The sequence below is a fragment of the Larus michahellis genome, chromosome 1 (genome assembly GCF_964199755.1).
Source record: "Larus michahellis chromosome 1, bLarMic1.1, whole genome shotgun sequence".
Taxonomy (NCBI): Eukaryota; Metazoa; Chordata; class Aves; order Charadriiformes; family Laridae; genus Larus; species Larus michahellis.
Window position 1 is genome coordinate 43803052 of NC_133896.1, and position 22981 is coordinate 43826032.

A 22981-nucleotide genomic window follows, 5' to 3' on the forward strand; every position below is an offset into this window, starting at 1 on the left:
AGTACCTGTAGAGCGGGCTGTGCTGAAACCCCTGCAGTTCCCAGGCACAGCAGTGAATCTAAAGCAGGCCTAAGAAGCCTCCACACCACCTCCTCTTCATAGGTCAAGGCTTCATTCAATTTTAGTTTTCATGCAAGTCCTGTGATGAACAGCGCATAGGCTCACAAAGCCAACTATTCAATTATAAGAGACGTCATCAGTACATTTAACTTCATTTACTGGGAGTGAAATGCATTCCTGAAACAAAATTTTAAGCTTAAACCACTTACTCACTAAATTAAACTTCACTGAATACAGACATTAAAAATGTTCATCATTTTGTATTTCTTTCTAAGAAGAGGAAAGTTTGCTTGTCAAAGGTAATCAAATTTGTGCTGACAATGACCAAGCACTGAACACTAATGATCCCTTCCACAAACAAATGGAAGGATTTCTCTTTTTGATCTGTTGTCATAAAGACAAATGTCGATAAGAGTGTATTAGTAGTCCCCTACAAGAGCAGAAGTCAGATGACTCAAAGGAGGGATGCCCAATCTGTATCCTCAAGGCTACACACCGTTGGCCAAACAACTTCATCAAGCTTGTAGCCAATATACAGCCACCCACTTTCCCTTCGGTCTGACACGAGTAACTGCTGGCTCTCAGCTCTTCCATTTCTTAGGGGCAAAGGGAACTGCTATTTCCCTGGTAAGCACTTTCCGAAAGCAGCAGTTTTAGATAGTCCACGTGCAATACAGCTGAATCGGATTTGCTGAGCATGTGCAGATCCTTTGGGAACGTAAAACGCACTGAACATGCATGGATCAGCAGCACTGCACATAGGCACACGTATACGAAATTCGCTCACGTAAGAGGAAGATTTTGGCAGAGAAACCTATGCTGCTACAACAATGTCTATTGCACAGCCCATTCAACTGAGATATCCAGACTGCAATGTTTCAAAACTCAGTTTCTGTTAAAAAAAACACAGACACAATTTAACTAAAACTAGCAATCTCATTTTTGCAAAACAATTAATTCAGTGTCTTTAAAGCCTCCAGTTATACCAGAGGAGACCACCATGCAACGTTACTCCTAACCTCAGAGAAGTTAGTTTGCAGATTAATTAAAAAGTTACTACACGGCGTGGGCCTTTTTCTAGCCTCCAATAATACAGACAAAAAAGCATTTAAATAAAATTAAGACTGCAAAGTCAACCAATTCAGAAGGGGTCAGAATGTTGTTGACTTATGCAACTTTCATTGAAATTCTTACAACTACATGCATCACGATATCAGGGGGGCGTGGTGGTGGAGTTGCACTCTATGTGAGAGAGCATTTGGAATGCATTGAGCCCTCACTAGGGGCGGATGAAGAGAGGGTCGAGAGCTTATGGGTAAGGATTAAGGGGCAGGCAAATATGAGGGACACTGTTGTGGGTGTTTATTACAGGCCACCTGATCAGGATGGGGAAGCTGCTGAGGCTTTCTACAGACAGCTGAAGGTAGCCTCGCAATCGCAGGCCTTGGTCCTCATGGGGGACTTCAATCACCCTGATATCTGCTGGAAAGACCACACAGCCAGGCATACACAGTCCAGGAGGCTCTTCCAGTGCATTGATGATAACTTTTTGACACAGGTGGTACAGGAGCCAACAAGACAAGGCGCACTCCTGGACCTGGTACTGACAAACACAGAGGGACTGGTGGAGGACATTAAGGTTGGGGGCATCCTATGTTGTAGTGATCATGAAATGATAGAGCTCAGGATCATGGGTACTATGCACAAAACAACAAGAAGTAAAATTACAACCTTGGATTTCAGGAGGGCTAACTTTGACCTCTTCAAGAAACTGCTTGGAGAGATCCCATGGGCTAGGGCTCTGGAAGGCAAAGGGGCTCAAGAGAGCTGGTTGATATTCAAAGACCACTTCCTCCAAGCTCAGGATCGGTGCATCCCTAAGAGCAAGAAATCGGCCAAGGGACACAGGAGACCTGCATGGTTGAGCAGGGAGCTCCTGAAAAAGCTCAAGTGGAAGAAGGAAGTCTACAATAAGTGGAAGAAGGGACTGACCCCCTGGGAGGATTACAAGAATGCTGCCAGAGCATGCAGGGATGAAACAAGGAAAGCCAAGGCCGCCTTGGAATTAAACCTGGCCAGGGATGTCATGCTCAACAGGAAGGTCTTCTACAAGTATACTGGAAGCAAAAGGAAGACCATAGAAGCTGTGGGCCCACTGTTGAATGAAACAGGAGCCATGGTGACGGAGGATGTGGAGAAGGCGGAGTTACTGAATGCCTTCTTTGCTTCGGTCTTTACTGCTCGGCCCAACCATCAGGAGTCCCAGGCATTGGGGAAAGAAGAAGACTTCCCTTGGGTTGAGGAGGATCGAGTGAGGGATCAATTAGATATTCGCAAGTCCATGGGCCCCGATGGGATGCACCCGAGAGTGCTGAGGGAGCTGGCGGAAGTCATTGCTGGGCCGCTCTCCAACATCTTTGAAAGGTCCTGGAGAACAGGCGAGGTGCCTGAGGACTGGAGAAAAGCCAACGTCACTCCATTCTTCAAAAAGGGCAAGAAGGAGGAGCTGGGGAACTACAGGCCCATCAGCCTCACCTCCATCCCTGGAAAGATGATGGAACAGCTTGTTCTGGGTGTCATCTCAAAGCATGTGGAGGAAAAGAAAGCTATCAGAAGTACTCAACATGGATTCACCAAGGGGAAATCATGTCTGACTAATCTGATAGCCTTCTATGATGGCATGACTGGATGGATAGATGAGAGGAGGGCAGTAGATGTGGTCTACCTTGACTTAAGCAAGGCGTTCGACATGGTCTCCCACAGCATCCTCATAGGGAAGCTTAGGAAGAGTGGGTTAGATGAATGGACAGTAAGGTGGATAGATAACTGGCTGAAAGAGCTCAGAGGGTCATGATTAGGGGCACAGAGTCCAGCTGGAGGTCAGTGACAAGTGGTGTTCCCCAGGGGTCAGTACTGGATCCATCCCTCTTCAATATATACATCAATGACCTAGATGAGAGGACAGAGTGTACCCTCAGCAAGTTTGCTGATGACACAAAGCTGGGGGGGGTGGCTGACACACAGGAAGGCTGTGCCGCCATACAGAGAGACCTGGACAGGCTGGAGAGTTGGGCAAAGAGGAATCTTATGAAATTCAACAAGGGCAAGTGTAGGGTGCTGCACCTGGGGAGGAACAACCCCATGTACCAGTACAGGTTGGGGGCTGACCTGCTAGAGAGCAGCTCAGCTGGAAGAGACCTGGGAGTCTTGGTGGACAACAGGATGACCATGAGCCAGCAATGTGCCCTTGTGGCCAAAAAGGCCAATGGCATCCTGGGGTGCATCAAGAAGAGTGTGGCCAGCAGGTCGAGGGAGGTCATCCTCCCCCTCTACTCTGCCCTGGTGAGGCTGCACCTGGAGTACTGTGTCCAGTTCTGGGCTCCCCAGTTCAAGAAGGACAGGGAACTGCTGGAGAGGGTGCAGCAGAGAGCTACCAAGATGATCAGGGGACTCCAACACCTCTCTTATGAAGAAAGGCTGAGGGATTTGGGTCTCTTCAGTCTGGAAAAAAGACGGCTGAGGGGGGATCTTATCAACACTTATAAATACTTAAAGGGTGGGTGTCAGGAGGATGGGGCCAGGCTCTTTTCAGTGGTGCCCAGCGACAGGACAAGAGGTAATGGGCACAAACTTGAGCACAGGAAGTTCCACCTAAACATGAGGAGGAACTTCTTTACTTTGAGGGTGGCAGAGCACTGGAACAGGCTGCCCAGAGAGGTGGTGGAGTCTCCATCTCTGGTGGCATTCAAAACCCACCTGGACGCGTTCCTGTGCAACCTGCTCTAGGTGACCCTGCTCTGGCAGGGGGGTTGGACTAGATGATCTCCAGAGGTCCCTTCCAACCCTATGATTCTATGATACTGCTCTCCTGACATCAGCACACGACGTATTTTTCCACAAGCTCTCTTACGTGGAACACAAAGAAGAGCACTTGGTGAGTAGTGTTCAGTATTTTGCGTTGGCTTGTTTTTCATGAAGTGGCCACCATGCCTTATTTACTGCTACTAACATAGTCAAACTGCTCTGAATTCGAGCCCATATTGCTCGATACTACTGGAGTGATGGCCTGGTCATACGTGATCATGGGAAGATGGAATTCCTGTGTTCCTGTTTTCCTTATACAAATCACAGGAATAATGTGGGTGCCCCAAGCCATACCAACCATGGCAGTTAAACATCTGAAGCACCTGGTTCATGTCAAGAACTGTAAAGGGTAGCAAATTCCCTGCAACTGATGTCACTTACTTCAAAAACACTGCACGTGCCAAGATTGACTTTAGATGCAAATATATTTTAAAAAATTAAGTGATCTTTTAATACTTAAACAACATTGAATTTGAATACGTTTTAACCAATTTTTATGGGAATGTTTTTAGACATACAATAAGATTTCCTCACTAGTCTTTCTACTGCAGAAATTAATATCAAGGACAGAAATTAATAACAAGTATCACCATGACAATCTACTTATAAAAGATAAATCATTATTCTTGAATGCATGTACACAGTTCTCCTTTGCAAGAACTACATGAAACCTAGATGCAACTACATGAAACCTAGATGCAAAACATCTTTGAAAAGCTGTGGTCAGGTATGAATAGATATGAATATCATTACCACATACTTTGTATAATGACAGTAACTGCAAAATGATGCTGTATGACGTTACACTGCTGCACAAAATAAAAAGCCAGGAAATGCAAAATAGACAGGTATAAACTGCAATGCGAGTTAAGCTTATTTGGCAGCATATTCTTGTCATAAGATTCAAGTACAAAACCCTGGGGAAGCCTGTGTCAAGCAGGTTTTCAGACATGTTTCCTAACAGAGATAAACGTAATACCTCAGTTCCCTGCATTCCTTGCAGTTCGTCACACATCTAAGAAGTCACTAGACTTTTATTCCCTAATTTTATTTTATTTACTGCTTTCAGCATATCTTATAAGGTGCTGCTATTAAACATTTACAGCTTTGTAACACGGGCGTATATCACTGCTTCAGAACATTTCAACATGTTGGGTCACATCTAAATTAAAGGATGGTATTTAAGCAATTAAGCTCCCAACAGAGCGCTTCTGTGGGAGTATCTTTGGACCGCATTCCTTTTAGAAATTGCTTGCAATGTTCTGGTAAAACGTTAAGCTTTTTTAGAACAAAAGGTTAAAAAAAGATTAGATGTGGTTTTCCTTCGATTTTCGTAGGCTCTTGGATGACTTACAACTAAATGCACAAGTCATAAGTAAATGGTCATGCTAATAAATCAAGTTTAGATGATTTCACCAGCCATCTAACCTATTCACTACTGAAGTTAACTACAATGAACCCAATCTGCTGTGGCACGATTTTATAATTATACCATTAGATGAATGCTGATGATTATAGAATGGTTCGGGTTGGAAGGGACCTTAAAGATTATCTAGTTCCAACCCCCCTGCCATGGGCAGGGACACCTCCCACTAGACCAGGTTGCTCAAAGCCCCATCCAGCCTGGCCTTGAACACCTCCAGGGATGGGGCCTCAACAACTGTGTAGACATTTCACCCTATTCTCACCTCTAATCAACAAGAAGGATTCTTTCAAAGGTACTAGGTAATTGCTACCCTGAACAGAATGGTTATCCAAGCATCTATCACAAGCTAATCCCTCGCCCAGTACAACCACCTGCATGGCTGCTACAGAGAGGAGTAAGAACAAACCAAGACATGGCAACACCACTGTGTATGCAACTCAGTGTCATGAGTTGAAAATTAGAGCAACTTCTCCTTTTATTGTCCTAGATTAATAGCTCCACAGGAATTCAGTACCAAGGTCAAGCTTTAGCCGGTCTAGTAATGCACATAATTTTAATTTATTTCAAGACTATGATACAACATATAACAAAGACAAGGTTCAGTGCCACGAATGAAGTGACATTTATTTGTCTAGCAAATCTGTCTGCTGCTGTTCACCATGAATCAGTGCAGATGCTTAACTGTCTCAAATGCATCCTACAAAGCTGTATCTTGTATAAAATAATTTGGGAAGACTCAACATCTTAAAATTTCTTTAATTTCTTGTTGGTGCACAAGGCCTTGTATATGCTTATTGGTTTTGAGTACTGACATAATAGTAGCTTTTTTCCACTTTATGGAATTCAGACAGTCTAAGAGACTTAAAAAAAAAAATCATCAGCAAGCTAATAATTTTTCCAACCAAATCTTGTAGGTTTTTTGATGCTTATTATCTTTATATCAAGTACATAATCTCCAATTATGAAAAAAGATGTTTATTACCCTGAACATAATATCATTTCTGTCCAACTGCAAGAAAGACATTGCTATCAAATAGTTTTGCACTAGTTTCATTTTTACAATCGCTCCTAAGCAATAGCCAGATTTATATAACTGCTAGACTCCACTAATTCCTAAAAGGGTAACTTTAGTAACTTCAAAGTAGTAACTTTAACTATGCTTGTCCTTAGCATTACAAATGTTTAGCTTATTTTTAAGAGTTCTAAGCTTCCTTATATGTAACTTATTACTCTTAGCCTACATCACCAAGTACTCCACAGCACAGTGACCCACAGGCCGAAAGAACCACTGAAATGCAGCATTAAAAACAGGAGAAAAATCAAGCAAGGAAGTCAGAGACAGATGTAATTGCAATTGTGTTTCAATGTTGCCAGACCTATTATTTTCCATATTTCCAACATAAAATAATTGAGAATCTGATTTCAGCAAAGTAGTTCTCCTTCAGGAAAAATACTTTCAGGTCCAGTATATTTTTAGATCTATTCTTAAACAAACCATGTATCTCTGTGCTTTGGGTCAAGAACTTCCAAATTCAGCCAGAGTTTTTAAAAACTGTGCTTTTTGCCTATGAGAAGGGTAAAAGCAACTTCTGACAATGTTAAAATACAACTGAAAGATCAGGTTAAGGACTGGAAACAAAACATTATTCAGCAATTTATTTAATGCATCATATATTAAATCAACTGTCTTGTTTCCCGTATAACTGTCACAGTAATTATATATTTACAAATTTCATAAAATGATTAATAGAATGGACAAATCAGTGAGCGCATCTATAACTAGAGAAATGTATTCTGCTTAGTAGGTAGAACTAGAATAGATATTGGTCAATGGCAACTAGATTTGACTGAATTATTAAGATCTAAACCATAAATTCTACTTTTAGGAACAGAATTAGGCTTAACTGTTGCACAGAGTAGAATCAAAAGAAAACTAAGCCATCAAAGCTGGAATCACACTGCTGTCAAATTCTGTCCAAATTGGGCAAGTTGTAAGTCTTCTAATAAAAAGCAAGTTGACAGAGTCAGTAATAAACTGATTAAGTCTGAGCAGCTACAAATTTCTAAGGTTCCATCTGTTCTGTACATGTGCCATCCTGGGTCTCTGCCAGATCTGAGGCCTGGGACTCTCTTCTGTATTGTCAGTGACAGGACACCCCTGCTGGGCTCTGTCAACAAAGAAGTAGTGCCTGTTTGAATACGGAGGTGACAAACTTGGAACTGTGTAGGATACAATTAATACAGACAGCCTGCTAAATAGAAACTGAGATTGTTGGTCAAGCACGATAGAAAATATGGATGAAAAAAACAGGGCATGGGAATATGGCCAAAACATTATGTAGTAACACCACTAGGGGAAACTAAAAGTGACAACTTTTCGGAAGATTTGTTGAAGAAGGGAAAACAGAGTGAACACAATAAGAAAGGGCCTAACACAATAAGAAAGAGTCTAACAAACAACTTAGAAAAAGTATAAAAACATTTCAGAATGAGGAATCCTGCCAAAGAATCTGCAAAGACAATAGATCAAGTTATAAGAGATGTGCTCAGAGGAGACGGTCTCTCTGCAGAAATACTTCTGTTCGCATTCATCATGGTAAAGCATGGTACGGGTCTCACATCAGAGCACCTCTTCATGGAAGACTCAAAGGGTCTGTTTCAAACAGAAGCACTGGTAGAACTTAAAAACAAAAGTACCAAAATGAAAAAAAAGCTAGTTGCCAGAATGAGAATATTTACCCCTTGAGCTTTGAAGGAACTATTGACGCTACTGAAAAATAGAACATCTAAAATACTCAAAAGATTGTATATAGTATAATCTCTCACTTTAAACTGCCCTAGTACCAGTGGTTAACACAATCACTATCTTTAAGAAGACTCTAGAGTAGACGAGAGAACTATAGACCAGTAAGCTTGATATTTATACTGAATAAAGTGGTGCTAATAAGTCTAAAACAATTAGTGGATAAGTGAGTAAATATGATACAGTGTGAGAGTCACCGGGCCATTTGTTAACACGGTGACATTTCACAAATCTAATGCAGCTTTTTAAGTGAAAAAACGTCCAGAAGAGAAAGTTGGTTGGCAGCCTACTGAGTTTCAAAAAGGCATTCCCCAAAGCCTCTTAAAGAAATTAAGCCACACTGGCACAAGGGCTAATGTCCTTCTGCGAATAAATTACTAGGGAAAAGACAGGAAATAATGGTGGGCCCTGATTTTGCAGTGGATGGAGTACTCAGAAGAGTTTCACAGGAACCTGTTCTGGGACCTGTGCTTTTCAATATATTCAGGAAGGAGTGTCCGCAGATGCTACTCAGAAAAGACGAGGGTCAACTGTGAAAACATGCAGGATTTCTCTATTGGGAGCGGCTGAGAGGTGAAACAGGAGATGAAATTTAGTGAACACAAGCACCAAGTGAGACAAAAAGGCAAGCATACTTCTAAATTTACATATGCATCCATCTCTAAGCTTATTATCACTCACAGATAACTCCAAAATGTTAAGCTAGAGTAGACATACACAACAAAAACAGTAAACTCAGCGCTCAGCAGACAAACAGACAGATATCAGGAATTGTCAGGAAAGAAACAGAGAACAAAACAAAAAACACCATTAAACCACTCTACGATTGCATGCTGTACTGAACTCTTCAGCAGTTCTGTTTCCTGATCCCAAATAAATATAGTCAAACCAGAAAAAGTACAGAATGTTATTGAGTATCTCCTGTACAAGGAACTAAATAAAATAGAATTCTTCAGCTTAGAGAAGAGGCAGCTGAGAGGGGCTGTGCTCTCCCTGCAGCACTGTCACATAAAGAGGAAGCAGTTGTTCCCCGTGTCTTCCACTGGGACACCTTGGTGAAACAGATGGCAAGTGACATGTTCAACTTAAACAAAAGGAGACTGTTCTTCACATTCCAGGTAATTAAGCTGTAGACCTCTTCGCAGTAGGCTCTTACGAATGTTAAACGCATCCATGAGCATATGAAAGACTGGGCAAAATTTTAGAAAGAAAGTGCATCCAGACCCACTAAATTCAGTGATGCCCCCTCTGGTGATGGGTGGTTTGAAAACTATCACCATGTGCTTGCTCTGTTGGGATATATTTCTGCCTACGCATGTGCTATTGCCACTGTTAGGTCAACAGGCAGAGCTGGAGGGACTCAGGGCTGGGTTGGCACATGCCCTTGGGTAACAGAAGAGGAGAAACAAGACTGGTTAAAGAGACTAAGGGCACAAAAGGAAAGAGACAGAACACTTGTCCCAGGTAGTATATATATAGTATGAAGAAGGGGTGTATTGGGCATAATTGGCAAGGTTTATCGGGGTCAGGGCCGGGGGGGGGGTGTGGGGTGTGTGTGCAGGCTGCAGGATTGAGTGGAACCTGTAGCAGGGTGACTGGAGAACAAAAAAAAAAAAAAAAAAAAAAAAAAAAAAGGAGGGGCAGGGGGAGAAAAGGCTTCACAGAGGCAAGGGGTGTTTTCCCCAAGAGATTCCCCAGAATCAGTAACTAGAAGTTTGTTAATTGACAATAAATTCAATTAGGAAATTGGGTCCTGAATTGAAAAGTTTGCCTCCAATTAATTGAATATTCTAAAGCTATGAGTATTTTTCACTTGAGTTTCCAGGTTTCTCTTCCTCTCATTAAAGAATAAGTTTTATGGTAAACATCCACACCGTTACCTGCAAAGCCCCTACAAAAATAGAAGACTGTTGTCAGAACTGGGTCTCAGTGTGTCGAGTCTGGGGAATGGAATCTCATTCTCTGTTTTTAGTAATGTGACAACTCCAAACTTCATGGTTGTTTCCATATAGGTTATAATATACTGTTAAGTAGGAGTACAAAGAAGGCAGTATGAGTTTTAAAACTGAGTAAAATACCAAAATGAACAAGCGTTAAGAACTCACCTGTAGTAAGTATGAGCCAGAGGTATCTGCACTGGAACTCTCATTTTGTATCGTATTCTGTTGGGTAATAGCATCCTCCTTCTTTCGCTCCTTCTGCCCTGCTTCATCATCTTCATATTCATCGAGGCTCTAAAAACCAAAAATATTCAGTTATAAAACAGTCTTCCTGTGTTGCTTCATATGCTTCCCATATTTCACAAAATTCATGCATCGGTGAATAATTTCAAAGATTAATTTCACATTTCAGAAAAGTTTAATTAATTGTTTAAATGCTTTTCTTTCCATGGATATTGATATCTCCAATAAAAGAATAAAGTTTGACAACTAACTGCTTTTTCTTAATCACAAAAATAAGAAATAATAAGACCAAGATCCAACTTGACAAAGCTTTAGGCAATTTTGTCCAAGTTTAGTGCTTATCCTGCTGTGAGCAGGAGCCTGGACTACACCTGAGGTCCCTTCCATTTGAATGATTCAACTATCCCATTTGTCATAAGGAATAATTTTACCTCTACTTAAGAGATTTTGAGGAAGTACAGAAAGAGGAAAAAAAAGAGCTAATGGTACTCTTCACTCAACAGCTGACCTTTTTTGACACAGTGGCGCCTGCTGAGATTGAAGTGTCAGTCTGAATCACCCATCTTAATTTTGCTCTCCTTGTTATTGTCTTTGAAAATTTACCATTGAAAAGTAGTCATTTTTAAATTAGTTGGGCAGTCATTAATTGCTAACAATTAACACATATATAACATTTTTGCTCTTCATCACAAATGCTTCATACCAGACTTGCCAAAATACTTGACTCAAAAGGATTAAGTTTCTAAAGCGCTGACTGCTGACAGGTGAGAGACAGGAAAAATAAATAAATAATCAGTAACACTGCCTCTGTTCTAGCTCAGAGCCACACTGAGCCCAGGGTAGAAGGGTGAGGACTCAACCGGCTTTGAACTAAGTCAGCTATGTCTAAATCGGTCTATTAGTCTAACATACACAAATTTACAGAAATAAAATGCACAACCTCATTTTTACAAGACCAACTTGACGCAGACATGGAGCTCCAAAAAAATTTGACCACAACATCACAAGCTGTTTGCCAGCACTCTGCTTTAAAACGAGAGGTGTGTGAGACCTAGTTCCAAAATCACGGGGAACTAACCATTCTAAGGTTCTGGAAAAAACTTCTGGATGAATGTGCAATTGCTTGAGAAACAGAGAACAGGGCTACAAGAGAACAAAGATGAATGTGAAATTATTTCAATGGAAGTTTCTAATGCACAAATAAGAAAATCACTATTCTGAGGCTTAGACACAGACGATCTCTGACATCACCTTATCCAAAGGATACAAAATTAGTCAAAAACACGTAATGAGAATGCTGGAAGGTAGTATTTTTTAAAGAGAAAAATCAGTGTTATTTAGTAACTGAAAATAGCACTAGTATATAAAGAAATTAACCTTGGCTGCTCCAAAGCAAACACTATGGTAACAGAAGCACCAGAAAACTGACAAACTGGAAAGATTCACTAGAAAGGTGAACATCAGTGAACCTGAATAAAAGCCATTCAAATTCTCCACAGTAGCACTCATGGCAGAATCCTAATGCAGTTTCACCAGTCTACTTCTAACCAACATTGTAATGCAACTGATGTAGACCTCCACTTCTACCAATAAGAAAAGGCATACATGAAAGATTATTCCAGATGATTCATTACATATTGAAAAAGACTTTCAGTAAGTAGTCTTTTCAAACAAAAGAATTATAAATTTTTAAAAAATTAATTTGGTTCTCTCAGGCCCATTTTTAACAAAGCTTTTAAAAAACACTGTCATGGCACGTTCTAGGAGATGGTCTTTAAATCAACGTCCTCTACCTTTTATAAACTGTAAAGCTTAAAAAGTTTGGTAACTTAAACTTAAGTCTGTACCCTACTTTATCTCATTATCCTGATAATCCATTCTGAAGTGACAAAATAAGAAATAACGAACCACTACTGCAACAAGAAATGGAGTGGTCTTCAGCACTTACAAAACCAGCCTTGTTCAGAAAGAACTACAAGGCTCACAGAAGGTCTCACATAAATTAAGACTAATGTCATGCAGATGAAGAACGATACTATATTAGAAAAACATGAAAACTTCTGGATTGTTCTTCCAGCCTCCAAGTTGTTCCTGTAAGACAATGAGGATCCCAGATAAATTCAAAGGAAAGAGATAGTTTGACATAAGTTTGGAAGAGCAGCTCTAACTAGCATAGGAAAAAAACAACTGGAGACAGAAGAGACCAGTCATCTTCACACACCTCAAAAAAGCTTTGCATTTTCAAGGAACAACATTCTTTAAGGAGAAGCATAAAGCTCAAATTACAATAACGTAGGTTAAAAAACAAAAAAAGGTCTTTGTATCGACTAAGTAGACAAGTGCTCCTTTCTTCACAAATTCTCTCCTTTTTCAGATACATGCTACTCATAAGCTTCCAGAGACCATCTGCATTCCACAGAAATATTTTACTCTGAATAGTTACATCTTTAAGGAAGAACGTTCTCTCTTTCAATATAAGATCACCTGCTACTAACTATTCTCTTAACAGTTTCGGCCAGGAACAAAATGTCATCATCTGACATGAAATTTCCAGCCACAAAAGTTTAAACTAAGCATTTTCAGTTAGGACTTGCCAGTGACGTCCATTCCCACCTTCTCCCTTCTTCTCAGGAAGGCCCAAGATAACAAGATTGCTACCATCAAAAGGTACTTCCAAAGTTAAAGGCTGTCTTCCCAGGCATGGAACAGTTAGCAACAGTTTATGTAAACCTCATTTGGAGCATACAACCTGCTTTGAAGGCTACCAGGGCGTGCTCCCACTCCAGCTCCCTTCACTGGAGCAGGCCCTGAGCCAGCTGGGGCAAACAGAAGCTTGAGTGGTGAGAACCACAGAAGCAGCAGGTTTTTATTATGACGGAGAAGAGTCATGGACAGGTTGTTCCTCACTATTTGCAGCCGATTTGGCACCTTTGGCAACCCTAGCCAATGCCTTCCTGCCCTAAAGCAGATTGCTAGTCACTGCCAAGGACCTTCTGTGGCTTCCCAAACACAAAGGTTATGGTCCCCTTCCAAACATAGACACAGACACACACATACCCACAAACTAATTTAAACAGTGTCCATGAAACGCCTGCTGAGCACAAGTCAACATGATACTAACTACAGAATTTTAACATTTTACTGCTTTTTACAGAAGTAATTACGTTTTGTTTCAATCACCATTAGCCTTAATCAGGAAATCCATTTGTTTTGACTCACGATGAAATAAGATTTCTTATGCAAAATGATACTTTACATTCAATATTCTGCACCTCTCCATCAGCTTCAGTCAGATTGCTGATCTTAATGCTATTTATATTCTAGGCTAACTTTTTGAGTAATAAAAATCAGTGAAAGCCAAGTTTAACTTGACAGATTAATTATTATTGAAAAATTAAAAATATACAAAGTGCTGTTACACACTTTAAAAATCTTTTTTTGTTAAACTGGTCTGCAGCTGAGACTGCCTCAGCCCACAGGACGCTTCCACTGGATGCATTACTGCATTGCGGGCTCCTCTCAAACACCCCACTTTGCTTTAGAAATTAGTTTCATGTCTTTGAAAAAGACATAAATGCAATAATTACTTCCTCTGTCAGGACAGCAGAGAAATGGGACTTGTAACCACCGAGGTGTAATTCTGGCCCATTATACAATTCTCTCTGTCCATTCCCTTCCCCTGGCTTTTTTATTTTGCTGCTAGGCACATACCATTTCAAATTCTTATTTTCCACTAAAATCATCTGAGTTTGGTACAGCAAGATATTCAATGTGACATTCCCACATCTGATCTTAATATAGGGAATCCACAGAAATTCTTTAGGTTTTCTAGCATTTCAGTAAATGTTTGAAGCTGTAGTATAAACATTTTTCTGTAAACCTCTAGTATGGAAAATACAAGCAGAATAAGATGCTTTCAAAAGAATCAGACTGATGAAGGAAACAGCCACAAAGATATCCCCGCATTCCAGCGCACCATCAGCCTGCAGTTTAAGGAGACATTGTGCAAAGAGCATTTCTAATGTTATTCACTGGGTTGCTTCCTATAAACATTTGTGCATTGCTAAGAACAAACACAAACTGGGGAGGGACTCTCTTTTCCATGAAAACAAGTGGGATTCCTACGTGCAAAAGATCAGTTTCTGAGCGCACACGAGCTGCTCTTGCCACAAGAAATGGTGCTGAGTCAAAATGTCACTATCCCCATCCCCCTTCCTGCACCAACTTGCTTTTTCCCCTTGCAGTTCTGCTGGCCGAGCACATACCTAAGAGCTTCCCAATTCATTTCATGAAAGGTCAGTCAGGTTAGTTTCAGCAGTTTTAATTAGCCCAGCTGATTTTGCCCAAACCAGATGCAAGCGCATTCAAACGATCTATTTCGCAGAACTCCACGGACAGTTGCGCTACATCAGCTTTTTGAAAATGATGAGCACTTGAGATAATAACATATTTAACCAGTACAGCAAGATGTGCAAGCAGATACATACTCTCACACAATAAAACCCTGTGTTCAACTTCACACTGGGCAATAAACAGAATATCTACAACACAAGCACCACTAGTTATCTTGCCTTTTTTTTTTTTTTCAGCTTCTTAACCATGCTAACAATCTAGTAGAGGAAACAAAACTAGGCTTCTTCCCATTGTCCCAAATTGACTGTGAACAATTAAAAAAAATTTAAAAAAAAAATCGATTTTACTGCAAGAATATTTTCATGTATAGTAAAATTTCAAAGTGCCCTATTACAACTTCATATCAAGATGCTGAAAAAGTGCCATGGTTTCTATTAAATGTAAACATTATCTAAGAACTTCCACAGTAGCAATGCAAGACAAGATAGAAGAATTGTTTTTAATTCTGCAAAAAAAAGTAACTTGGCAATTAACGACAACAAAATACATTTTGGGAATCAACATTATTTTCCCCTCAGCTGACCATTCATAAAAGCCTGGAAAAGTTAACTGCAAACTAAAGATGACTATTTTACACATCATTTCTTTTTAATCCCTCTTCCTACTATAGCACTGAGAACTAAACGCTTCCTCTCCTTCCCATTCACAGCTCTGATACCTGCTAAATACCACCTTCCTACCTCTCTGCACAGTATCAAACCTTTCTGTCACCACCTCCCAAAACACACAGCAAATACAAGCAAAAATCCCAAACCTCAATGATTTGAGATATTACCTTGCCCCTTCAGAAATACTGGGTTTTAATCACATTTTTATTACAATGTCCAGACAGTATCCAAAATAAAATTTAACTAAAATGGGATTACAGTAATATGATCTTTTATTGGAACAGCAGTATAATTCGAAAAATTGCACCTTTTTCACTACGTAAGACTTTCATCAGTTTAGCTCGCTTAAGTTCTTTTTCTTACAAGTTGAAAAAATAACCTTATAGTGGTGAAAAGCGCTAATGTTATGCCTAAGAACTACCTAAAAACTACAAATAGCTTTATGGATACAAATTACCCAGTAAAAGATTTTATTTTTTTAAGAATACTTGACCTTAATTCTCACATGAAGAGAGTCCAAAAAAGGATATTGAACTCGAACACCTTATCTGAATGATCTTTGTGCACTTCTAAAAGCCTACGTATCCAAATGGAGCAGTCCAATGTCAACAATTAGTATGATCACAAGCGTGGATTTTTAACCCAGAAGAAAGAATAAAGGCAGGAATCTTTGGTATCCAAGATCAAAAGAGACCTAAATGCAGCAATAGGTCAGTGAGCAGCAGGTGGGCCAGAGCACAGCTGACTGCAGCCATAGGATGCGCTCATCCTTGACCACACTGCCAACAAAGCAAACCAAAGAGACCAGCATCACTTAAGAAATCAATGAGATGCACATCTTGCTCTACAGAACTCATAGCATGCATGATTATAAGTCAAATTTACATTTTGTTTGAACTCCATCCTTTTCTCACCCATAACAAGCACTTACAACTGCCTGCTTTGTATACTCAATTATGTTTCAGAGCAAATACAGTTTGCAGTCTTAAAATCCACTCAAAAATGTTTCTGGGGGAAAAAATCCCAACATATTTGCCTGCATTAGAGCAAAATAACAAAGTATTTTGAATTCTTTTAAAGCTTTAAGTAAAACATCAACTACATCAACACCAGAATGCCAATTATCTCTCCATTATAATAACAAAAAGCAGCTATGTTTGCACTTTGTTATTCAGCAAAATACACTGTTTGGCCACCACTGTCTTCAAACATACCACAAGAATGAGTTCAAAAGTCAAATGTTTAACTTAAACTAATCGCCAAAAAATCCTTTATCACAAGGCTTGTCAAGAACGATTGGTGGAAACGCTCAATTTAACTACTTAGTACGTGATTTTAATGTTAAAGCCACACAGTAAAATGCCAGGGATACAAGAGAAACTGCAAAAGACAACCTATCTAGCATTATTAAAATCCTTCTAGAAAAGAGAAAACATAATAAAAATACGGATGGGCAAGCTATCAGAATTAAGCACCGAACTATTTAATGCTACACTCGAAGTTAGCATCTTAGACCTTTTCTGACTGATCACCATCTAAGAATGGAAGCACTAAACAGCAGAATTGACTGAAGATCCTTATGCAAAGAACTCAAACTGCTGATGCCTGTTCCATGAGGAAATTATTATATGAACGTAATAACGACTCATCCAAATGAACCACCCTGCTCTTAAAAACAAAACAAAAGTCAACAGCAAATAAAGGGGTTAAGAGAAAAGCAGCCAAACCCTCTTCTTGCTGTTGGTATGATCTACAAGCAGTTCCAGTGCACCTGATTTCAGTTGTACACAGATATACTACAGGGCCCAGACCTCAGATATAGCACAGCTCTATGGGCTAGAAAAGTGAAATTTAACATCCCCCTCCTTACTAAAATTTTGCACACTGCTCTTCTTGCCTCTATGTTCTAATCAAATTTTGCTAGTGACAACACATCTCTTCCCCCTTCTGCTGATGGTTTACATCTGGTAAACAATTAATGAAGACTACATACCTTCTGAACACACAAATCACTTAATAGTGTCGAACATACAAATTTTGAAGTTACAGGCATGTTCCCAAAAAACACACAAACCAGGGAGAAAGAAAAAAAAATAAAAATCATAGTTCTGCTCCAAGCTGGAGTCAGTCACCAAACCCACTCTCCTTAGCCTCCTAATTAACATTCTGAAATGATGCACCCTGCGTAATGCAAAGATTTTGATCCAGTGGCTGAGCAGAATAACACGGCAAAACAAAGTTTGCCTCTTTCAGCCAGGAAGAAAAAAAGATAGGATATTTGTACTGTTCACAGAAGAAATATTTTTCAGTTTGCATCATGCCATACATGTTGGGAAAAAAACAACAGCAGGCTGCAAGAACTGAAAAGAGAACTTGTCCTGGATGTATAGAAAAGAAGCTGTAGTTTACAGACCACACTATTTTTCCTATAAAACTTGCTCCTGTATTAGATAGGATTCCTGGATATACTGGTCCTAGAGATAGTGTAAACTATCTGAAATGGGAGTAGTTTACCCACCGGGAACAATGGCTGAACAAAAGCCACTCAGAGCACAGTTAGATAATGGAGCTAAAATGCCTGTAACCACCATCATTCTGACTTCCAATGCCATGTACTTCTGCCAAAACTGAGCAAATAGAAACAATGCTCCAAAAGAAAGATGTATTGTCATGTAGATAAAGACCATACAGATTGAGCACCCTTCTCTTTAGAGCCAGAAGAGCAGCAAGAGAAACAAATCTTGAAGAAGATTCGCACACTATTTTCAAAACAGAAGGTTTCCTTTAAATGTGACCATGTAATATACAAAGCATTCAATTTGTGTTTTCTTCCCTGGTACATTTATATGGTACCTCCAAAAAGAAATAAAGATGAGATCAGTATTTGAGGAATGTTCTGGATGGAGATCAGATAGGTTAATTAGTGTACTGTATTTCTAAATATCCTGTCCTCTGCAGCATGAACTTTGTAGCAATTTATATTGTCTGAATATCAAGTTGCATTTAAATTTACTTTTTTTAAAATTAAGTGCAAGGCCTTCATAGGTTTCTGCACTTTTGCTTAACAGGCTAATTGTCATTTTTCTTTTTTCTACCCAACTGAATCTCAGTGTTTACTCACGGTGGGTGTGGGATTGGTCAAACTAAACAAAGCCAAAGAGGCTGCTGACAACCAAGTGAGCACGGACAAGCCACGACAATAGGCTCAGAACCAATTCCAAGAGAAATGGAAAACTTTGGCACAATGCTTTTTTTGAGAGTTGTACTGTATTTCTCATTTGGGACTGGAATCTTCTGAATTTGTAGAAAACCTGATAAAATTATCGACCATGTTTTCTGCTCTCCCAGCTGTTTCGAGTCCTAATATAAATAGCTGCTCTACCTAAAGAGATATGAGGAATCTACACCAAGCCGTGGGCCAGAAAGGGGGAGAAAGTACTGAAAAAGTATGTTAAACAGGATAGGCATGTATCTGGGTAATAACTGTTGAATTTGATTTTCAATAAGCACTTTTAAAGCCCCCAGCACTGATGTCAGGAATAGAAACACAGCGGTGATCAAAGCCATGCAGACAAAGCACATCTGTAGTGTTGAAGTCTGCTAGGATGGCAATGCCCAGAGAAGATCAAAAAAGTTCAAGGTTGCTGCTGCAGTCAATATTGTAACTATTTCTTGGGAGAACACACCTTACACCTACGAGTTAATCCTAGCAACAACGCTGTGAAGCTGTTTCCCAACCTAGACTGCTGAGATCACCCTGTAGCTCTGCATCTGTAAGGAAGACTTCTTCCTCAGGGCCTCTGCCAGCACTTTTTTTTAAAAAAAGAAAATAAATGCGTTCATCAATGTCCAGGGGTCCTGAGAGAAATCCAGTCCAGGTTCTTACAGTGCAATTCCATGTCCTAACAGCATGAAAGTCTTCTGTCACCAGCATTTGTACCCCTGCTTCTTACGGAAACTGTGATCAGAAATCACGGCTCTTTTGTCCCCATATTTTTTGAAGTCACTAGTGATGGGGGGATGAGAGGGATGGTAGTGCTGTGTTCCAAACAGTAATAAATAATATTTAATAATAGATTAGTATCTTTAAAATATGGGAGTTGCACAAGTGTGCGTGGGGGGGTTAATTCAAGTTTGCTAACAGTGACAGATGCAGATTAGCTGCCACAGTAATTCAAGGGCTAGACAAAGCAGGCAGTTACCCTTCCACCTGAGCAGTCAGCGCTCTATACAGTCCTGAACCAGCCCAGCAGGTGTTTGACTCTTCCCATTCAAATGCTCCCTGAGGAACTGAGGGAACTATAGGATTGACTTACGAGTGAGGAGGAGAAAGCGAGAAAGCGTGGGAGACAGAAAGAGCTGTGGGAAAGGATCACAGAAAGAACATGCAGCTGATGCCTGGTGAGAGGGAGCTATGCAAGTAAACCGAGATTACAGGAGCAAAAATAAGCAAGCAAGCAAAGAACACATCTGTTTCAATCGGTCTGAGAAGCAAAACTTCACGTATTTTTCTGTGGTCTTTCCATCGCTGTCAGAGTGATCTGCCTCATTCCCCTGCAGCACTCGCCCAAAATCTTTACATTTTGATTACCAGATCTAAGACAGAGCTGGATGTACTCCTCTCCCAGAAGATAAAAACTAGGACTTCGGATGGGAGCACGCAGATAGACAAGACTTTGCCACTCAAGAGCGCTTCAGTGCATGCTTTGAGCCTACAAAACAGTGCCAACAGGTCCAAGTACCTTGGTGCAGCAGCATCATTTGCATATGGTGACCTCAGAACAGAGAACAACATGCGTAGACAAAAAAAACAAATCAATCCGAGTGTGAGGAAATGTAGTATAGGATCGTAATGGGAGGAATGAGTCATGTCATACAGGTGGTTCAAACAACTGCACTCACTGGAACCTTGCACTACTGTAACTCATTGCCTAAGAGAGCTATGGTATTTCTACAGCAAAGTATACCAGAATAAAGCAGGAATAAAGCAAGGAGGGGAAAAGCTGGATAAATAAAAGCCCGTATTCCAAGTGCAGAAAAAGTTTGTACAAAAAAAGCCATTTGCCATTAGTGTTTTTTTAATTGTTGAGTGACTGATACAGTTGGGGGGGAGGTTAGCTATAGTTACTTGCATTCAGTAAGTCTTGTCCAGGTCTTCAGCAACCAAGAAGTTCTTTGCATACGAACAGATTTACCTTTTCAGGACAGACAGCTCAAGAAAACCATTAAGATTTCAGCTTATAAAGCATTATAAGCTTATAAGGCATTCAAAACATCAATCATAACATGTGTTTCTCAACTGTAAAATAGGAATGAAGGGTAAAGTCCTCTTTTCTGAAGTATTCAAAAATCTACCCGTGAAAGATGCTCAGGGAACTTTTAGATGCTCACATGGATCTGTTCTGTGCTCCAGACCCAAGGCAAGGGTCTCCCTTGCTAAGGCACAGGATAAAAGGGCCACGACTCTTCTCCCCCCACCCCCCCACCCCACCCCCCCCCCCCGTTTTCTATGGAGCTTAAAGAGAGCCTGAGGTTAAGGTTAAGACTGATACACAAATTAACGTGCATAGTCTTCTCCATGGTAACTGTTCACACGCCTTGTTTTCTGTAGACCAAACTCTGGTAAACACAAGGTAATTCAAGCTTTACCATCCCCCAGTGAAAGAAAGGTAAACAATTTTCCATCTCCTGTAGGTACCACCGGGTAGGAGCATTCACAGCGTTACCATGGAGCAGCCCTGAGCCATTCATGTGTCCAGCCGACAGTGCAGGGGACAAGGAGAGGAATTAGCATGAGCTCACACCACCGGAGAGGGGATTCAGAGCTCAATTCATCTCGTGCAACAACCTTTCACAGCCAAAAGATACTTTAAAATCAAGAAAAAAACCCGTTTTTAAGAATCTTAATGACAAAAAAAAACCCTTTCAAAGGTAAAATGATGCTCCAGTAGGGGACTCCATGTTGTAAATGGGGGAAAGAAAACACCAAACAACAACAACCAAAACCCAGCAACATCAACAAAATAAATCCCCCAGCCACTGCCACACTTGCACTCCAATCCAAGCCAGGTGAACGTAAGTGAGGAAGTATCCGAGGAAGAGTCAGGACTGAGGATTCCGCTGTTCACGTTATTAAAACATGCTTTTAATTTCTCAGACTACAAGCTAAAGCCTGTAATAATGTCACTTGGAAAACAGAAGGCTGAGTGAGCATCTGAGGGTGAAAAGGAATGTTTTCACAGGCGCAGTTAGTAAATACCACTGGCTCCTGCAGACATTCTTCCTTAAATGGAAATTAACATTGCTTTAGGTTAGAAAAAAATCCCCATCTGATACAATAGAAGTGATAGGATAGCTATTAACCTTTTAGAACCTGTGCTAAAAGACACAAGAATTAGCAGAAGGCTTTATATATACATTCCTATTTGTTCAAGAACAAGTTTAAACCCTTCCCCTCCCCTGCCACACGATTCTTGTCTGAAGATTTGGAAGAGTAAGGAATCCAAAAGTCTCTCAAACACTATAAAAACAATGTGGAAATAAAAAGTCTCTCTGCGCATCTATGACTAACTGTATGAGGGCACTAGACAATTTAAAGAAAGGAAACTACTACAGATAGAATCAGAACTGAACCTTCACCCTAAAGTTAAGCCAAACTTTATTTGGACACTGAAATAACTCTGCATTGCTTTGATTTTATTTTTACTTCCTATTTTTTATTTTCACATGCCCCCCTGCAATTGCTTTTTCCAGCCAAGAGAACAAGCCTGTTCTCCCTCCCCCAAGATTCCTAACAAATTGAACAACATGACAGACAAGGGCTGAGGCTCCACAACAGCTTAAATTAGCCTGTGTCCATTCAGCCATACTCCAGCTCTCCCTCTTTCCCGCTCCTGCCCATGGGCATCCATCCGCCATGCACCACCTCCATCTGATCTGGACCACCTCCCAGGTCAGGGTAACCTACTAGCAGAAAGCTAACCCTCTAAAAAGGAAATAGTCTTTTCTAACACCTTGGTCTAGCTAACTACGGGATTAAATGAGTGCCAGAGTCCACACAGGCAAGGCAGGTAAAATGCAAGGCTCTAAAGCAGCCCTGACATGGAAAAGGTTAAACTCTCACAAAATTAAGACCTCAGCAATTCAAACCAGAGGAATACTCAAGTATTAATCTAAAACCACATACTAATGTTGAACATTTAACCTGCAGCTTCCAGGGGCTACAGGACAGTTTCCCCCCTGTAACCTGCGCAATTGCTATTACTGGAAGTAGCAACAAGAGGACTACTACAGAGCTGAAGAGTTCATCCATCCAAGTGTCAGAAGTTTCACCACCATGCACAGCCCCACTACAACTTCTAAGGTAAAAAAGCCCCTCAGGAGTGCTGGACAGTGGATTAACGTGCTCCTCCTTACAGCTTGGCTCCACATGCAGTTGGGCCCCTATAACTGAAAAAAGTAAACTGCAATACAAAATATAAATGACAAGGATGGAGAGACAAGACAAGCTGGGCTTCTTGGCCTGGCTTTTCCACCACAAACACCATGAACTCAGAAATACCTACATACTGGTCAAACGGCCCAGCCTCAACTTCTGCTCATCCTGGAGCTTGCACTGCCCATT

At 40.5% G+C, this 22981-nt stretch overlaps 1 protein-coding gene across 4 annotated transcripts in view; it reads right to left on the reverse strand.

Annotated features, from left to right (window-relative positions):
* PAWR (pro-apoptotic WT1 regulator) overlaps positions 1 to 22981 on the reverse strand; it is an 84241-nt gene that overhangs the window by 30931 nt on the left and 30329 nt on the right. For all 4 annotated transcript variants that reach the window (XM_074573961.1, XM_074573952.1, XM_074573971.1 and 1 more), the window contains exon 3: positions 10259 to 10387. In XM_074573961.1, coding sequence (XP_074430062.1) covers positions 10259 to 10387 — 129 coding nt within the window. The remainder of the gene's footprint in view (positions 1 to 10258; positions 10388 to 22981) is intronic.